The sequence below is a fragment of the Limulus polyphemus genome, unplaced genomic scaffold (genome assembly GCF_000517525.1).
Source record: "Limulus polyphemus unplaced genomic scaffold, Limulus_polyphemus-2.1.2 Scaffold60, whole genome shotgun sequence".
NCBI classification, from domain to species: Eukaryota; Metazoa; Arthropoda; class Merostomata; order Xiphosura; family Limulidae; genus Limulus; species Limulus polyphemus.
The window spans coordinates 488645-507887 of record NW_013665670.1 but is presented as its reverse complement, the minus strand read 5'-3'; the positions used below and the strand labels follow the sequence as shown (position 1 = coordinate 507887).

Genomic DNA, 19243 nt, shown 5'->3' with positions numbered 1-19243 from the left:
CACGTCTGCGAATTTAAACTTCATAAAAGTTGTTTTGGTTTTAATATCGAATTCTCCATAATTCAGCTACGCAGATTTCGAAAATAATGGTCATTTTTTTTTCTATCACGTAAGGATTTTTTACAAATCGGGAAGAAGAAAAAACTCTTACCACAATAAACATTTTTTATTATTATGTTGTTAACAAAAATACAAACAAACTGGAGAAAAGGGAACAACATTGATCTCAAACGAACATACATCCTCATTCATCCTGATATTTTTGTAAAATTTACGTCTTATAGTCTCAAAACTACGTGTTGGGGACTTTCTTTTATGTATTGTGTTATGACGTTTTGTGAAACATCTGTACGCTATGGAGAAAAATGGATATCATTTTCGGATTCGGCGTATAGGAATTACTGTAGAACATGTAAAGATTTCAAGAAAATAAAACCATGTTCAAAGTTTCATCTAACTTCATTTATAAGATCCATTGAATTAATATTACGTCCTATTTACACACTTTTCAGTTCAGACACATTTTACACATTATATTGGTGGATGTATTGTGGATATTTATAGAGATTATTTGCTTTCTAAACGTTGTGACCAATTTATAGAATTAAACTATTTCGGTTTGTCAATATATTTGACAAGTTCATGAGATTAATTTATCCGTAAGCAAATTATCAGGCCTCATATTTATGTAATTCCGTTAAAATCACATTCTTACCCAACTTTGTTTTTAATTATTTTATGCCTTATTGCTGAAAAGTTTGGTCATATCCAAGGAGGATAAAATAAATATATGTCTCCAAATTTAAGCAAAGTTCTAACGTTAATAATTTACTTTCATTAAAATTGTGTTTTCCCATGATTTATTTTTTGTATAAATAGTTCGACAATATACATATTTTTAAAAACTCAGAGTATCGATGAGCAATTAGATCTATCATGTGTTTTTTGTCATTAACAAATAATAAGTAACAAAATCTAAACTACGGAAATTGCATCAATCTTTTCTTTTATACGGGATCTAACAGGATTTGTTCCATAAAAAAACAAACATTGAGACAGATAATCTCTTTCTGTGCAACAAGAAGCGAAGAAGCTCATAAAAAGAAAGTGTGTTCACCACCTCAAAAGATTGCATGTTTATCTATGTATGAAAGGCACTTTTAATCTAATTAACTCTGTAGATTTAACTCATATGGTACACTTTATTTTAGCTAACACAAGTTATAAATAACTAATAAAAATATTAGAATTAATAAAAATACATGCTTTTAAAGCCATTAATTTGTTAGAATTTCTTGAAGCATCTTTTTCGTTTTCATTGTTATTTTTGTTCTCATTACCCACCCATAAAGTGAGGATGTAACATAAAAACTAGTCATACACCAAACGTTGCTCCATAACGTTATGCATACTGCAACAACAACAATAAAAAATTACACTGGAATCAACACCAGGAAAGATAATCATGAAATGTACTACTAAAACTAATGCATACAGTCATTTCCAGAAATAACACTGATATAACAGAAGCAATCAAATTATATCATCATTGCAGTAACAAGTTGAAAATGCAACCATTAAGATAATTCTGAACCGACGGTCCATTATCCTCATATATCATGTAGGAATCATTCAAACAATTCTAGATCAACGTAAAATAATAATTAAAAGATTTGCCATTTACGTTGAGCCTTATTAAAAGCTAAATTTTCAGTTTCATATTTTCAGTTATGAAAATAACATCTAAAAGTAAAATTTAAAAAAGTGTTTTTATGAGATGAATTGAACAAAGCTATATTTGAGGTGTTTTAAATATATTTTTATGTTTCTCAACCAGACACACCCTATGAATATTTTTAGTAGTAATTCCAATGTGATTTCTACCGATTTTATTATGTGCTTCTAAAATGTTAAGTTTAGGATGCGCCTTATATGAATATATTTCAAAATCAACTAGGCATTGCTTGATGTGGTTAAAAAAATGCCATTTTTACAAAACTAAAACTATGGATGAAAATTAAATAACCTAATTCCTTTTCTAATTATAAATAGGAGTTCCGAGGCGTAATAACCATATTGAACTTTGCAGGAGCTCATTTCAAATAGTGGTTTTGATAACTTACGTGATGCTATGTATCATACCTTTTGATGAATATTAGAGTGTACTGTTTTAATCTGTAAATGTTTTTCGTTTTGTAAATAAGAAAAAGTAGCTTGAATTACAAACATTAATATACAGTTGAAAAGCAAGTGTTATTTATTTTGAAACATTATTTTATTTTATTACTAGCTGGAGTACCCATCCCATGGACGGAAGTGATGTAAATTCATGATTAATGAAAGTTTATCTTAGGACATGAAAAGTTGCTTCCCTTATATGTAATTGTAAAAAGCGCAAAAAACGCCCCAAAAAACTGTAAAACACAAAATGTGAAACCGCAAATTGACGTGTATCTCCGCACGACCCAACAAACCTTCATGCCTAATTTGGTGAAGATTCATCCAAAGGAGTTTAGGTTGTGGTAGAAAACACAAAAACGTCCATAAAAACCGCAAAAGGCAAAATTCAAAACTGAACATTTGTATGTACTCCCACATGGACCTAATGAACCTCCATACCAATTTTGGTGAAGATCCATCTAAGCCTGCGAAGTAGCTACATGGACATACAACAGGCAGTACTATTATATTTATTTAGACAATACTGGCCCCTCAGTGGCACAGCGGCATGTCTGTGGACTTATGCCGCTAGAAACCGGGTTTCGATACCCGTGGTGGGCAGAGCCCTTTGTGCTTAAGAACAACATAGATAATATTGAACTATATATATATATAACTCTCTGTCAATACGAAATCCCTTACAATGAATAGCTAAATGTTTTATTTTGGAACTTTATCCGTTCTGATCACTCCCCTAGGTATGTGATAAAGAGTAGGATCCTTCAAAATATTCCATGCCTTCAGGTGTGGACGTTTATCTATTGCGTTTATAGCAAAAAATATGTTTGAGGTTGCCAGACTTTTCAGTGAGATAAGAACTTATATTTTTCTTTACTTTCCGTTATTATATTTTTGGAATACAAAAACCACAAGATGAAAAGCCACACGCTTGAGCAGGCTTTAAGTTAAGGTCCTTCATAAAACAACAGGCTTGGTTTTAAACATAAATTGACAAACATTAAGAAGCAATACATGTATTTTTGACAATATTCATCAATCAAAAATCAACAATCTTGACATTTTTATTAACCACAGATTCTTAGACTTTCCTGTATACCAAAATTTAATAATCTGTATAATGAAGCAAAATTCATAACCGCTTTAAAAAGCGCTTGCACAAACTACAGTTTGCGTGTACCATTTTTATTTATAAATACTTCTCTAATTTTATTTATCTATATAAATTTATCATCCAATTTGTGCTTGTGTGCGTTTATTAATTTTAATTCACACTCATGTTGTGTACACGTACATTTATCCACTTGTGCGTACGTCTACACTGTATCTATTTTAGTTTTATTTAAATCTATCTATTTGTCTGTCTGTCTATCTATCTATGCGCATAGAACGTACACTGAGTACAGATTAAATAAGTTACTTCACTTAATAAACTTCTATTATAAACGGAAATTTTGAATGAGTATAAAACTGATTTCCCGCAATTATAATCCTTAAATTTATGCATAGAATCAGCTGTAGCATATATTCACACCACTACAGATTCTTCTGTAAAACAATGTGTAAAACTAATACTTAAGACCCTCAACCCCAAGATGCTCTCGTTCTCAAACAAGCTTTCTTTCATCCAACCACAAGCAGCTTTCTGTAGTTGTCATGACAACCTGAACGCATTTACTAAACGGACAGCGTTAAGGAACTGGCCCTCTTGACGTGAGCACCAGATCATACTTCCGTGACCACAACAACTAACCATTCAGCCACCAAACCGCATCGGATAAGTCTTTAACCCAGAAAGTCACACGATTCCTTCAACCGTTGGGTTCCCAAGGGACTTTTTATTTTTATATTAACTTGAAATAACTTGTTCTGATATTAAGTAAGTGGGAAAAAAAGATTTTAATTTGTAGTAAGTAAAACCATAAATATTAGAGTTTCAATCGATAGAAACGCAGTTACAGTTTACGTCAAACACTACAGAGGTAGATATGGAAAGTCCTTCAAAATGTAAATCTCCGTCTTGCAAGCTACATCAGCTCGTGCTTCTTATCTCGAACAGTTACAGCTAGCGACCATTAATAAATTAAATGGCTTCTACGCTGTCACCATTCTTAGATGCAGAGCAGGAGCAGACGTGGGAAGATAACTTTCATGACAAATACAAGTTTTATTTGAAAAATTTCACAGAAAATGGAACAAATCAGACTTTTGAAGATTTGCCAAATCCTTCCTATTATTCTCTGTACTACCGTATTATTGGAACTGTCTTTCAAGGTTTTATTTTTGTGATAGGAGTTTTAGGAAACATTATGGTGGTACTTGTTGTTCTTCGAACCCGCAGCATGCACTCTCCAACCAACTGTTACCTGGTTAGTCTTTCTATTGCTGACCTGATGGTTCTGATATCGTCAGTGCCCAATGAAATCTTATCATATTTTTTACTTAGTGACGAATGGATTTGGGGAAGAGTAGGATGTGCGCTCTTCATCTTTCTCCAGTATTTAGGAATCAACGCCTCATCCTTGTCTATCACGGCCTTTACTGTTGAACGATATATCGCTATTTGTCACCCGATGCGAGCCCAGATGGTCTGTACTGTAAGCAGAGCCAAGAAGATCATTGTTGGAGTCTGGGTGTTTGCTTGTCTTTACTGCTTCCCTTGGTTCTTTCTCACCAAGATAGAACCCATCTTCTACAAAGGTTATAGCAACAGAGAAACCTGCACTTTTGCGTTGTCAAGGAAACATTATCTGGGCTACTTCTTTTCTGATCTGGTTCTCTTTTATGTCTTTCCTCTTCTGCTGTCCTGTGTACTTTACAGTTTAATCGCAAGGATCCTCTTCTCTAACGAAATCCCCAAGAATCCCGGAAACAACACTAGTCGTAGTTCAGACTCCAAACGAACCAGTAGCATGAACGCCAGAGTACAGGTAGAGAATAGATATTAAATATTTTGGTATATGTTTATACTTTATACTGGATAAGCTTAATACTTTATATTTAAATTAATATATGTATATATATATAGTCAATATAAAAGCCAGTGTGTGTTACGTCACGCTTCATTTCTCGAAATAGGAGGAGTCATGAAAGCCAAAATGCATTTATCCAGATAGGATAGTTCGATTACATTCTGCCCATTGCGATTTTAGTGATGGGGGTGAAAAGGTGCTGTGAAACCTTATAGGTGTAGTTGGTGTTGGTATAATAAGCCTAAAGTAAGGACGTAATGTGGGATCGCCTAGCCTAGAGTCAGGTGCATAAAATTTATCATGAAAGTAAAAATATCGATTCAATTTTAAACTTAAATTGTTTTTGAATTAAGCTGTTTTCTGTTATATCACCAACGTTTTTAATAAAAAACGAACCACTTTAATCAACAGAGACTCTAAATTAAGAAATCAACAAGTATTTTTTCAGTTTTGTTCTTTATACATTTCATTTTTATCTTTCAGTACATAGACTAGCAACAATATCAGGTTATACTCTTGTTCCTAAGCGATATAACATAAAAGTCATTCTTGACACGTACTGTTACCACTGGCTTTTCTATATATTATAAGTTGTTAATCTAACTGATTTTTACCAATAATCATTTTCTGAATACCCCACGAATTAATTTCATGAATGATAATAATTTTGATTGGCTCACAAAGGAATTTACCGATGTTTGACTGCCTCACTGCACTTTTCTGGTTATTTGTTGATTAAACCTGATTTCGCAAAATTTGTTTAATTTAGTTTACTATGAAATGTGAGGTTAGGTTATACTATGGGGTGGGGGTGGTTTTATTTGCCGCGTCATTTTTGACGAGCTATACGCTAGTATATATATATACCTTAACATGTTTTGTCTACAGATATCTATATAAATTCACATAATAACAGAGAAACATAAACCAGTTAAGCGCTTATTAGACCCATAGGATATACTTTTTAAAATAATTTTTAATTGCTTTTATTATACTTAAACCGTTCCCTTTTAATATTTTTTTTGTATAATGAACAATAAATCTTACACTTTACATAGGACCAAGTTAAATAGTGCAGAACTTTACGAGTATTATTACAATAAAATCAAAATAATTTGAAACTCGGTTTAGCAGAACGCAAGTCTTGTGAAGCTACCCTGTTGTCTACTTTATATAGTATTTTATTCACATTATTTCTTCAACAAACTCTAAACCTGAAGATTTATTATTTGCGTCCCATTGTTGCAAAAACGCGCTTCACCCTTTTGGGCCTTGGGTGCGCTATACAAGCGACGATCAAACACCACTAGTCAGTTAGATAAAAGTAGCCTAAAAGTTGACGTTGGATGCATTTGATTAGCTGTTAGTTTAAAGTTAAGGACAACGATATGCAGATAGACTTTGTGTAGCTTTGGGCGAAAAGTCTAAGACAATCAAAGAGCAACGAACGAGTTATTGTAAGATCATTAGGACTGATCATGTTTTTTCCTCAGAAAGAACGCTAGTTCTATTTTACTGACATAATCTCTTAACAAAGCTAAATCTCAAGGGAAAAAAAATCAAACATACGAAATACAATTTGTTTGAAAATGGTGTCAGGTGATGTTGATTACCCTGTATTATACTGTATATAAAAAATGTTAGTTGTTAAGCGTAAAGCTGTTCGATGGGCTATCTGTGCTGTACCCACCACGGGTATCGAAAACCGTTTTTTAGCGTTATAAGCCTTCCGAACGTACTCCTGAGCCACTATATACATACTATATACGGTCACTATATAAATGTGTAAATAATATTTAATATTTAAGATCCATGTCCAAGTAATGTGTTTCTTCTATACTCTGCTGATGTAGAAATCATAACACTTAATGAAAAATCTACACGATATGTCAAGACATTTAAAATCGATTTATTGATATGCCATGTCAACTAAGTGCACTTAGATCATATTATCAACTAATTACAAAAACACATAGCAAAATTATTTTCCAGCTACAACACATTAATGTTTCAAGAACATGAACAAACTTACATGGATAGGATCAGTTCTCGAGCAAATTGTAGAAATATCACAATAGTCTCTTTGATTCGAAATTAAAACCAATTTTTCTAAATCAGAGAGATCTTTGTGACACATGGACTAATACTATCACTAAATGAAAACCATATTGCCAGGAACTTGATCTTAACCAAGTAAATTAAAAGTTTTTTGCCAAGAAGGAAAATTCGCAATTCGAGTTTGTGAAATGAGTTTTAATAGAGTCGAATCCATTCATCTAAAATACATGAATAATAAGATAAAATAAGATGTTTATTGCAACAAATAAAAAGTGTCTAAAAAGACGTTCAGGATTAAAAACATTTAACATTACAAATACTCTAACTTAAATGTCGGCATATTAAATCTAAAGAACCTTATACTTCCAAGCTTTACGAACTGACACAGAACTCTACCTGTTGTGTTTTGTTGTTGTTGCTTTTTGCGATTAACCTTATTTTATTATTTTTATAAAATTTCTGCACCACAAAAATACCTAATATCAAACAGTTTTATAAGTTTCTCAGAAAACACATTTTACTTAACTTAAGATCAATAGAATAATCAGAATGAACTTCAAGCAGACTTACTTCATACATTTTGGCGTTATGTGGCGTTGGTAGTAAATAAAACTGTGGCTCATTATTTTGAAACATGTTATATTGTAAGTATGCCGTATGTTTAGTAGGGTACATAAGCAAAGAGTATTCGAGATATAGCGAAGTGAACAACTTTAAGAACTGATCAAAACTAGTCGTGTTAATAGCTTCTTTCTTGGCCTGCATCAGCTATTATATTCCTGTAATACGTTATGGAACGTGTCATCGTAGGAAAGAAAAATATACTGATTTCAGGCTTAAAGTTTTTGGTAAAAGTCAAAAGAGAAAACATTAAAAGTTAATTTAAATTACACCCATCGTTTAATGCTTACATTCCAAATGAAAAATGTTCTCAGCTATAAGTTAACTTTGATTTTTCAATTCACACCTAAAAAAATTATTAGGTAAATCTTTATAATTTTCTTTTATTATTTTACATCACGTTACTTTAATATAATAACCTCTAAATCTCGGATATACCAGTAAACGCATCTTATAATTATCAAATGAATTGCTTGAGTCTTGGAGGAACCCAAACGATTGAATATCAGTTAGTTTAAATGATCCTCTCAGACTAGATGGTTACTTCGTGGAATTAAGTTACTGGTCACCCGATGACTTCATATTCCCAAGAGAAAAACTAAAAAATAGTAACGAAGAAGTTCCAGTAAAAGTTGTCAGAGAATTGGTGTTTATTTCAACTGAACGTCCACAAAAAAAACAAAATGGAACAAAACAGAGACATGAGTGTTTATTACTTTTCATCATTATACTAATATATTTTGTGGTTTGTAATGAGAGTAAGAAGAATTCAAAGGTAATACTATTGAATGAATGGAATACAATCGAACAATTTCAGATACGATCAAATGAAAGAAGTCAATTTTTAACATTTTGTGGGGTCTAAGCAATGCTAAGTCCAGGCTATTGAGTCCAGAAATTGGTTGGATGTCTTAATAAATCAGCCATTCAGTGTTATAGTAAATCATGCATATCTCTTATCTAAAATGAAAATGTTGAGTTTTACGATTTCCTGATAGCTTTATGTTTATTCGCCTTTGTTAAAACAAAACAAAAAGTGCGGAAAAAATATCGTTGTAATGTTACCAACAAAAGCTGTTTCCCTACAAACTAAAAAAGTCTGAGCTAGCTATTACAAAGCGGAATATTCTGAAACAAAGAAAGATAACATGAGTTTTACCTCCGAGAATGAAAAATTATTGATATTATGGGGCTTATCAGCTTGTATTCATTTTACATTTTATCACTTCTAATCAAATGGTGTAGTATTCGGACGACTGGAAAGCGTAGACAGTCACTCACAAAAGATGCTCTGGAAACACCTCCTTCAGAGGTGTGGTTGAGAATAAATCAGAACCTTATCAATACCCTAATTTTAAGTTACTATCATTGGTGTCAGAATGCTTTCAATGTGACCCTACTTCATATTGAAGTAAAATGCCATGAATTTTTAAAGCGTAGATTGCATGGCAAATCATTTGCACTATAGATCTCATGATGGACAATTAGATTCTTGATTTTCATAACAAAAAAACAGGGTGATTTATTAGCATTATTTTAAAGCATGGGTTTTGCCTTGGTTTTTGCTTTGGGTTTTGAGAAAATATTATAAATTACAGTTATTACTGTACTGTGTCATTTATTTTCTCGATAACATGCCGGACATGGCCTTACGGCTAGAGAGTTTGTGATTTCTAACCAATTGCCTCTGAAACGCGCTCCGCACTTTGGAGCCATGGGTGAGCTCAAAGAGTGACGGTCAAATCTCACTATTCGGTAGACAAAGTATTCTAGTGCAAAAACATTGGGATGACTATGTGCACATAGCTTTTGTGTACACTTGCGCGAAATTTCTTAAACAAACAAGCACTCCCCAATTACATTGTCTTTACTAATCGTAACGACATATTGCGTGAATGAATGACATTGATTTAGTTATTTCCTGTGAGAGTGTCTATCCTCTTCCTGCTCACATTATTGAATAATTATAAATAATCCAAATTCAACACCTTAGTCCCTTGGAAACATTATGAAGAAGTAAACGTTCCTAGGGTTATAAAAATCAACTGTGGTAAGTGAATTGTTAGATAACGTTGAACTCTATAATCATCTAACTGGTCTACATGCGTTACTCCATAATTATTCTTTGTAGTAATCTACAAGTTTAATATTAGATCACTGTAGAAATCTTCCATTCATATCTTCAGTGGAAATATATCACTGAATGTAAATGATGTTCTTAAACAGTTTTCACCTTATTTAGTATAATAATCTTTATTTTTCAAAGTGTTTGCTTAGAACTTTTGAAATACGTGAAATAGTTGTCATCATACTGACACTAACACAAAAATAACCATGTATGCCTAATTATATATCTACGCGTAAACATATTCCATAGATTATAAAAACACTAACTCACCTTAACAAAGTTAAAAGAAAAATTATATAAAAAAGTTAAAATATTGTTCAAGCAGTATTAACTTGATATCAATAAACACTGAGCTAATGGAGATCAAGTGAGAAAGTTTATACACCATGACTTCTATTTAATGAAATGAAAATTACTTGTAACTTGAAGATTATTAACTTTCGAATAACTAATTTTTCCGCTGATTCTAGTGCTACCAGACATCTTATTTCTAGAGGTTATTTTAGAAAGACAGAATTAGTCAAATTGAGTTTAATTCTTTTAAAAATAAAATTGGTGGCAATTACTTGGCATCAATCACTCTGTTAACATCTGTCGTAATAAAATTTATCTATTTTGAACAGTGTTTGGAGAATTCTGTGGTGACTCAGATGCAGTATATTTTAAAGTGTAAATACATATAAGTTGGAAAAAGTGAGTTCTGGGTTTGACACATGTAATATTTTTGTAGTTTGAATAATGTAAAGAAATAATTAGTCCTCAAAAAAAAATGAAAAGCTCACAAAGACATTTTAATCAGTTTTATTCTATATTAAAGTAATCATTTTATGTTAGAATCGTGTATTTATCTGGAAGCCTTAATTTTCTTTTGTAGCATGGTTTCAGCGAATATATAATCCGTAATGGTTATACTTTACATGAAAAAACGGTGATATTTTCACAAACAGCAAATACAATCAAGCATGATACTCAATTGTTTATGGTCATTGCTCCATCAATGATTTGCCTGCAGTGGCTCTCCAAAGTATTTTTATTCATTTTTGGAATCGAGTGTTGTGCGTCATGACGTTTACTATATTCTCTAAAACAAGCAAAATTTTAAAAACGACTTTTAGTAAAAGTGAAATTTCATATTTTGAAGCTCTCTGTTCTCTAGTATTTTCAAAATCAAATTGCTTTTAAAAGGTATTTTGAAGAACTTCCGAAGATAGAAGGAAACAATATCATGTAACGAAAAAAAAATCGATTAATTATACAAAGACAGTCACTGTTTTGAATGGTAAACGTGGAAGATCCTTGCCAACTACTAACACTTAAACCAAAATTCTACACTTGGTATAAGTTACTCTTAATTATTTTTTATTTTTCAAGGTAACTTCAGAATATTAATACGGTCTTGGCCAAATTGTTTGCCTATTTTGTAACAAATAAGATCATTATTATTAAGATGGTATACAAATACACTCAGCGCTGTCTAACTGAAAAAATATATGTTATATTAAACATCTACATATGTAATTTGTATAATGAGACAGGTTCTATGGACAGCATGAACGACTTATAAGAACAGCAAATAATTTTATCAGACAACTGTAGAGACATGTGTAATTAAGCATTTCACCTATCACAACAAAACGTTCCCAAAACGTATATAATGACAAAATATAACATCAAATTATTAAAAATAGCGTCTGTAACCTTATATCGGTTCATATTAAACATTCAGTACTGAGTTGGTTCTCCTCGTACTCTAATAACCTCCGCAAGGCGTTGTGGCATGCTGTTGATGAGGTTATTGATGTAATTCACTGTGATTTTTTCCCAAACTGTCACCTGAAGGAGCGTCAACTCAGTTACAGTAGCTGGTTTAAGATCGTGGTTAGCAATGGTTTTAGCTTAGTTCTACCCAACAGTTTTCAGTGGGATTACAATCCGGATACTTTGCTGGCTATGCCAATCTTGTAACGTCCTCCTGGTCGAGATAATCTGTGGGCTGTGGTATTGTCATCCTGGAACACAAAGTTATTGCCAAACCTTGTCATAGCGTACAACAGAAATATTGTCTCAATGTAATATATGTAAGAAGCGCCATTGAAGTTTTCCTGGAGGATATGGAGCAGTTTTCCACCATGATGAATAGCTGCCAAAATATGTACTGCACCACCTCCTGTGGGAAAGAAAGTCTTTTCTCATCTGTTCTGCAGACAAACGACGAACACGAATCCCACCAACTGCTTTAACAAGCCGGCAACAGGACTCATGTAAAAAGATGACATGTAGCCAGTGTCTTAACTGTAAGTTGGCATGCTGTCTTGCCCAAATAACATGGTGACGGTGGTGAATTCTGATTAACATTGGTTTGCAGATAGCCATTCTTGCAAAATAATTTTGTTTGGTAAGTCTCCTATTCACTGTTCTGCTGAATACACTGGAATGAATGTGTTCATGTCATTCCTATCTTAAGGTATTGCAAGACTTCTTTCCACCTTGGCATGTTAACCTAAACAAAACATGGTCATCTAAAGCAGTAGTTTTTCGGCGTCTATCAGTAAACTTTTCTGAAACAACGTTTCCTGTAGTCCAATGACATTTCAGGATTCTTGATACATTACACTGTTTTGGCAATGTCCGTTTGCTTCATACCATTTCTGGACAGACAAACAATTTGACGCCCTATAATTTCTAGCACATGATGAGGCGTGATTCTACACTAAGTACAGAGAAATTGTCTGAGCAAAGTGTTGATCTGTTTTGAAAAATATTATACCAAAAGCACAACCTTTTACACAAAACAGAAAAGTACATGTGTTTTGACAAACAAATGCTCAAAACAACTTATACGGACCAGAATAACAACGCGTACATGTTGGTACTCGGGCATTTACTCAATGATTATACCATGCATCAATATTACATTTACACCAATATAGACCAGTATGTAAACATTTTAACCAAGACTGTATATACTCGTACGTGTGCAGAATGGTTGTTCACACTGCTATTTAATTTCAAGTACCACTGTCTATTCAGCGTCTTATGAAAAAAGTAAAACTAACCTAAAACCTGTTAATTTTGTTTTCGATGTATTTGAACCGCAACCAAAGGGAATCTTCAATAGCCTCGGCACTTGAAATTTTTTTTTAGGCAGGAAAGAGAAAATTAATCTATGATACCGTTCCCCCCTTCATGACCTTTTTCATGTCATCTCGTATTATTGTGTCAAATTTGGTGCTGATTGATCAAGAAATGTGGGAGCGTATAAGGAACAGATATACACAAACACACGTATTGACGTTTATTTATATAGGTTAGATGGAGGTCAAACCTCTCTCATGATCTTCCTCATGTCAGCCTGTATCACTGTGTCAAATTGTGCTGATTTGATACTTTTTTTCCAAAATTAGGTATGACATTAGATGGAGGTTACACTCCCCAACTTTTGTGGAACAATTTAGACAACAAAGGTTTCATTGACACTAAGAATGTGACATCACAGACATTAAACCTGAGTACGCTGATTCAATATCTTATAGACCTACTAGGGGCTGAAAGTGTGAACAAACAGACACAAACTTAGCTTTACATATTACATATTTTTTGTGCGCCAGGTATACCAAGCGTGGGGTGCGTGTATACCCAATTCGATTTTATTACTCATCAGGATCTATACCAGTCTACCGTCAAATTGAAATTATTTTAGACAGGATTAAATTAACTTTATCTATGAGACCTTGGGCCTTCGTCAAATACATCAATCGAAAGGGTTTGACCTCCTAAGCCCAAAAACTGTAATTAGATATCATATTGGTCAAGAGTTGAAAGAGCTATGAGCTAAAACGTTTTACTTGAATAGAAAAAAAAAGACCATTCTATCAGCCGCTATGCCACGGCTACATATACTTAAGGATTAACACACGTTTTTGTAAAACTACAACAAAATATTATCTAATTAAATTTCCCAGGTATCTTGAAAAACACAAACATAGTTATTCATTGTTTTCTAATTCGTGCTGTTATGAAACTCGTATTGTATGTTTAGTATCTAAATATATATATATATAGCGTCCAAAAACCTCCAGCACGATTTACATATTTCGATTAAAACTCTGCCAACGGAAGCACACAAATCAGAATGTTTTCACTTTGTTTCAGGAAAGTTTGTAAGACGTAATTTTCGTTGGTAGCTTATTATAAACCGGTGAAAGTAAGATTTAGTTGAACTCATTGAAATAACTTGGAATGATGTGACTGAAGGAAATGAGTATGTCAGAAGATAATTAGAAGGTATTGATAAAAGCAATCTTTCTTAATTCTTATATAATGCACTGCACTAAGACTTCAGCAAAATATTTCTCAGTGATGCAAACCAGTAAGTGAAAACACATTTAATTTATTACCAATGTCATTAATCAATATTTTAAGTTAAGGACTGAATCTACTTGCAACCTGAATATCAGTAAAAGAGCGAAACTTAGTCAAGAAGGTAGCTTTATCACATCATCAAATTACAGTTCTATTAGATCAATAAAAAAGTCTTTATCTTATTAAATAATCTTTGTATTAAAATCATTCGGTTCTTGTTACTGAAATGATCAATTATAGAGCCAAACAACTTATAGTTTGATAGATCATATTAATAATTTTATCTAAATAAGACTAATAGAGGACTAATTTTCTTACTGAGTCTACAAATTGCGTTACAACTTTTTTAGATATTTAAAAAAAAAGAATTAACTATGTTTTTACAGCATACAATCTATGTCTATGTCTGTCTATCTCTATATGTACCCCTGTATGTCCGTTTTATACACTTTAGCCGCGGCCGTCTAACAAATTTTGGTATCAAATACTTAAATTAAGTTCTTATTATTTAGTTTTTGAGAGACAGGTTTGAGAGTTAAGATGTTTTACCTAGAACTCCCATAATTGACTATGTTTGCAGTTTTATTAATGTCAGGCATTACACAATATTTAATAAAAAGTATGTTAAAGACTATAAAAATTAAAACGCATGTAGCTATTCAGGTAGCTCACTAATAGGTGTTAGTGGTTTCACTAAATATTGACAGGATGATCTGTTGAGGTTTGCCAGATTTAGTAACCATCTTTACGTTTCGATTAAGAGACTTTTGCGCATAATATTTTTATTACTACAATAGTAATGTGCATGGTAATTTAATTGGGCTTGAATAAGGTGATCAAGAGGATGCTTATAAAAGTTTGTTTCATAGTTTGAGGATTTAAAATAATTACATTCCAAAGTAGTTTTATAGTTATTACTGCACATTAACAGTTAATTAACATGTCTTTAACCAACTGGGCTTTTATGCACCAAAATAAAGTGTTTAGTAAAATTCCGAAGAATCATAATTAGTTTATATGTTGTAATTACTACCTTTGAACTGAGCCTATTCAAACTTATCTTCAGAGTCTACGGAGTAGTTCTTGTAGACACATTTTCTCAATGATTTGTTTTTAGTACAAACTAACCTCTAGGGATTTTGACACTACGCACATTGTACTTTGGAATATATATATATATATATAGTAGATGTTATTAGTCGGCGAATATATTCCTGTTTATGACTCGGAATGTTCAACACGTTTTATACATCAGGAGATACGCTCCCATATAGCTTCATAGAAAACACATTAATGTAAGCTCTGAACATTCACGCTGTAATCATCCCTGGAGGAAGAAAAGAAGTTACAAGTATATCTGGTTTTATTCCGTATTTAAGGAATATTTTATCTCTTCTACATAGATAACTGCACAGGGAAATTACAACATTAATAAACACAAAACACGGAGAAAAACTGTTACCACAGTGTTATTGAAATCCTTAAAAAACTGAAGGTTTATCAGACAGGTGGTAGCACTGCTTATGTAGGGATGGCTCGGATTGTTCATTGAAACGGTATTTTAAATATATCTTCAATAGATCATTAGAACTTTACAATACTATACAGTATTTCCTTTTATAACAATATCTATGTAATGACCGAGTCACAAGTTCAGGGAATGTCTCTAAGTGTCACAGCAAAAAGTTTCAATTTCTTGTTCTTCTTTCTTCTTCTTCACTGAGGTGAGTTTCAAAAGAAGTATCCGAAGTATTATTATAGTAGTAATTAAAACAATTATAATTCTAGTAGCAAACCATGTTATCGTTACTCCTTGAAGTCAGCGTAGGTACAGGGTGAAACAGGAATTACCAGCCAATAACAGATAAACAATAGATATTACAGTTGGAACCTCATTGTATTTAGAATTTGGTTATAAATACAACTTTCCTATGTCTATTGAAGCACTGCATTAAAAAAAACAACAACAAGCAAATAAGTAAAAGAAAGACTTTTCAAAAAATGATATAAATATAGGGATGGCTAATATCAATCCTTAAAAAACAATGCAAACAAGATAGTAGGGATGGCATTTGCATTATCCCTACATAATAGCACAGGAAAGAATTAAGATATAGCGATATATATATAGCTATTCAATCACAATTGAGTTTAATTTATCCTGTATTTGTCTGTTAACGTTCCACCACACTGTGTGCCTGTACTGTTATGTAGGAATGATGCAAATATCATCCTACTACCTTGTTACTGTTATGTAGGAATGATACAAATGCCATTCTACTACCTTGTTACTGTTATGTAGGAATGATGCAAATGCCATTCTACTACCTTGTTACTGTTATGTAGGAATGATGCAAATACCATTCTACTACCGTGTTTGCATTGTGTTTGAAGGATTGATATTAGTTTTTTCTTTACTTGTTCTGTTCTGGATTGGCCAAAGAATTGACAGGTATATTCAACAGGAAAACTAAAGATAATATTTACCAGATATTAATGTACTTGATTTGTTCAATAAAAAAATATATGTTGCATCTAAATTGACCCATCGTCATTCTATATTTTCATCAAAAATTAAGATAATGCTTAAAAACGCTAGCGTTTAAAGTACCCATCAGAACTAATGAACCTGGGAGCGAGTAAAAGATAGCTTTATGGATTTTTGCTTATTTAATTTTTACAATGTCTTAGTTAAACTTCTAAGTAAATACCTAACCGTTTGGGGGGGGGGATATTTATGTATACAAGTACAAAAAAATGAAGTAATTTAACTATGATATGCATCGCTAACAGATCAGCTCAGCATTTCAAACTCCATATAACTCCAGATTTGTGTAGGACAGATTAACTGTCCGTAGATGTCACACATACACTGATAATAAAACATCTGAACATTTGTAATGTTACCTTGATTCATTGATCATATAAATACAGCTTAATTAGTATTAACTTCCGATCAGAGCAAGCTACATACTTGAATCAAGTTAAAAATCAACCTGTTAATTAGAATGAATTATTTCATCAGTTTAATAATTTCACTGTTAACAATATTTTCGGCTGTAAAGCAAATGATATCAAACGAGGTTCGCTCATCTTAGGAGATTCGCTTTCGTCCCAAATGAACACACTAAGTTAACAATACGAAGTAGCCTCTATAATAAAAGTGTAGTAATAAAACTAGAAAATAAAACTGAATGTTCTAACCAATATCGTTAACGAAAGAAACATTAAAGAAATAACAGAGTTTACCTCACTTACGGAGCATGCAAACAAATACTAGTTGTTTGCTTCAAGTACTGTCGTAAATTTAATCATAAAATGAGATTTGGTGTGTTTCTTGTAATTATTATTTTTTTCTTATTGGGTCCTCTATGGTTAACTACAATGTAAGGATTATGTAATGAGTTTGAATAATGGTAACATGGATGGATGGATACACAGACAGGTAGATAATACAGTGAGTGATTAAATATGTAAAGGATTTGTATATATAACTTATGTCTTCCAATGATATTATGTTCAGTAGAAAAAAAATGGCGTGTGCAGACAATAAGCAATTATTCAGAAACACATTTTTTCTATTTTCTAACTTTTCGTGCAAGGCTACACAAAGGGTCATTTGTACATAGCCGTCACTAATTTGAAACTGTTAGGTTAAAGGGAAGGCAGCTAGTTCACAGCTAACTCTTGGGCTATTCTATTTTACTGAATAGTCAGATTTGGCCCTCAATCCTATAACACAACTAAGGCCCCAAAGTGTGGAACGCGAACCATTAATCAACGGATTCCCGATCCCCTGTCTGAACACGCTAATCACGCTCAGCTCCAACAAAAACACAAACGATAATGTGTCAAAATAAATATTTCAAATTTTTTAAACTGCATTTTCAAAGTAACAGTGCAATATATCATCCATCATGATGACATAAATTCACCTTTTAAATAGCTTATCCTTTTAATTGTGGAAATGTAACTCAAAATTTGTTTGAAGAGCACGAGTTTTCAAGTGCTTTATATTTTCCATTCACAACTCAATTAAAACTATATCTTTTTGCCATTTCTGAACGGATTCCTAATAGATTTTAATTGGTAATCTTTAACAGTTTTATGGAATATACGTAAGAAAAGGTTTGTTTTTTATTACCGATTTTGTTGAAAAGTTATTTTAACTACGTTTCGGCGAGCATTCAAGTTAAAAGAAACAGATAAAACAGCCAAACAAAGAATAGGGTATCTATCAGATACTAGTAAAACGAGAATTAATTTACGTTCTCAGTATAATTATCCAATATAAAGACGAAACGACTAATTTTGAATAAACAACTAAACTAAAGTAAAGTAATAAATACAACGAGGCTAATTCTCCTACACTCATACACACTCAAATATATGGGTTTAACAAAACAAAGTATGCAGCTCGAAAACAGAAAATGATTAAAGCATGCTGCTCAGTGGTATTTTTTGTTCTACAGAATACAGTTTTTACGTGTTTTTCTTTTATTTTGTGATCAAGACGTGATATATTTATATCTATATATAGTCAAACGAAAGGCCCCTTCTTAATATAAGAATAATGGATAATCTTTAAAGAACCAATATAGCTAATATTTTTTCTAACCTGTATTTCTGTAGCTAACCTCATAAAGCCTTTCAAAGGAAAATCGCTAGAAAAACACTTACTTTACAATATATATATATATATATATATATAGTATAGGCTATAAAAATACATTGACAGTGAAACCTGAAGAGACGGATGATATAAGAACATCAACTGTCATTTATCGTAAATTTGAATATCAAAAGAAAGTAGAAAGTTGACGCTCTCTATATCTCTTCATTTCATGCTCTGTTTATATATTTTGATTTTCACGTCGGTGATAGTTAAGGGCGTATCTGTTTTACAAAATACTCTCCACCCACT

The 19243-nt window shown here is 32.3% G+C and overlaps 1 protein-coding gene across 1 annotated transcript in view; it reads left to right on the top strand.

Annotated features, from left to right (window-relative positions):
- The first annotated feature begins 4265 nt into the window (after positions 1–4265).
- The window catches only part of LOC106464458 (thyrotropin-releasing hormone receptor-like), a 26676-nt gene continuing 11698 nt past the window's right edge, over positions 4266–19243 (top strand). Inside the window, exon 1 of the mRNA XM_013924607.2 lies at positions 4266–5108. Coding sequence (XP_013780061.1) covers positions 4266–5108 — 843 coding nt within the window. The remainder of the gene's footprint in view (positions 5109–19243) is intronic.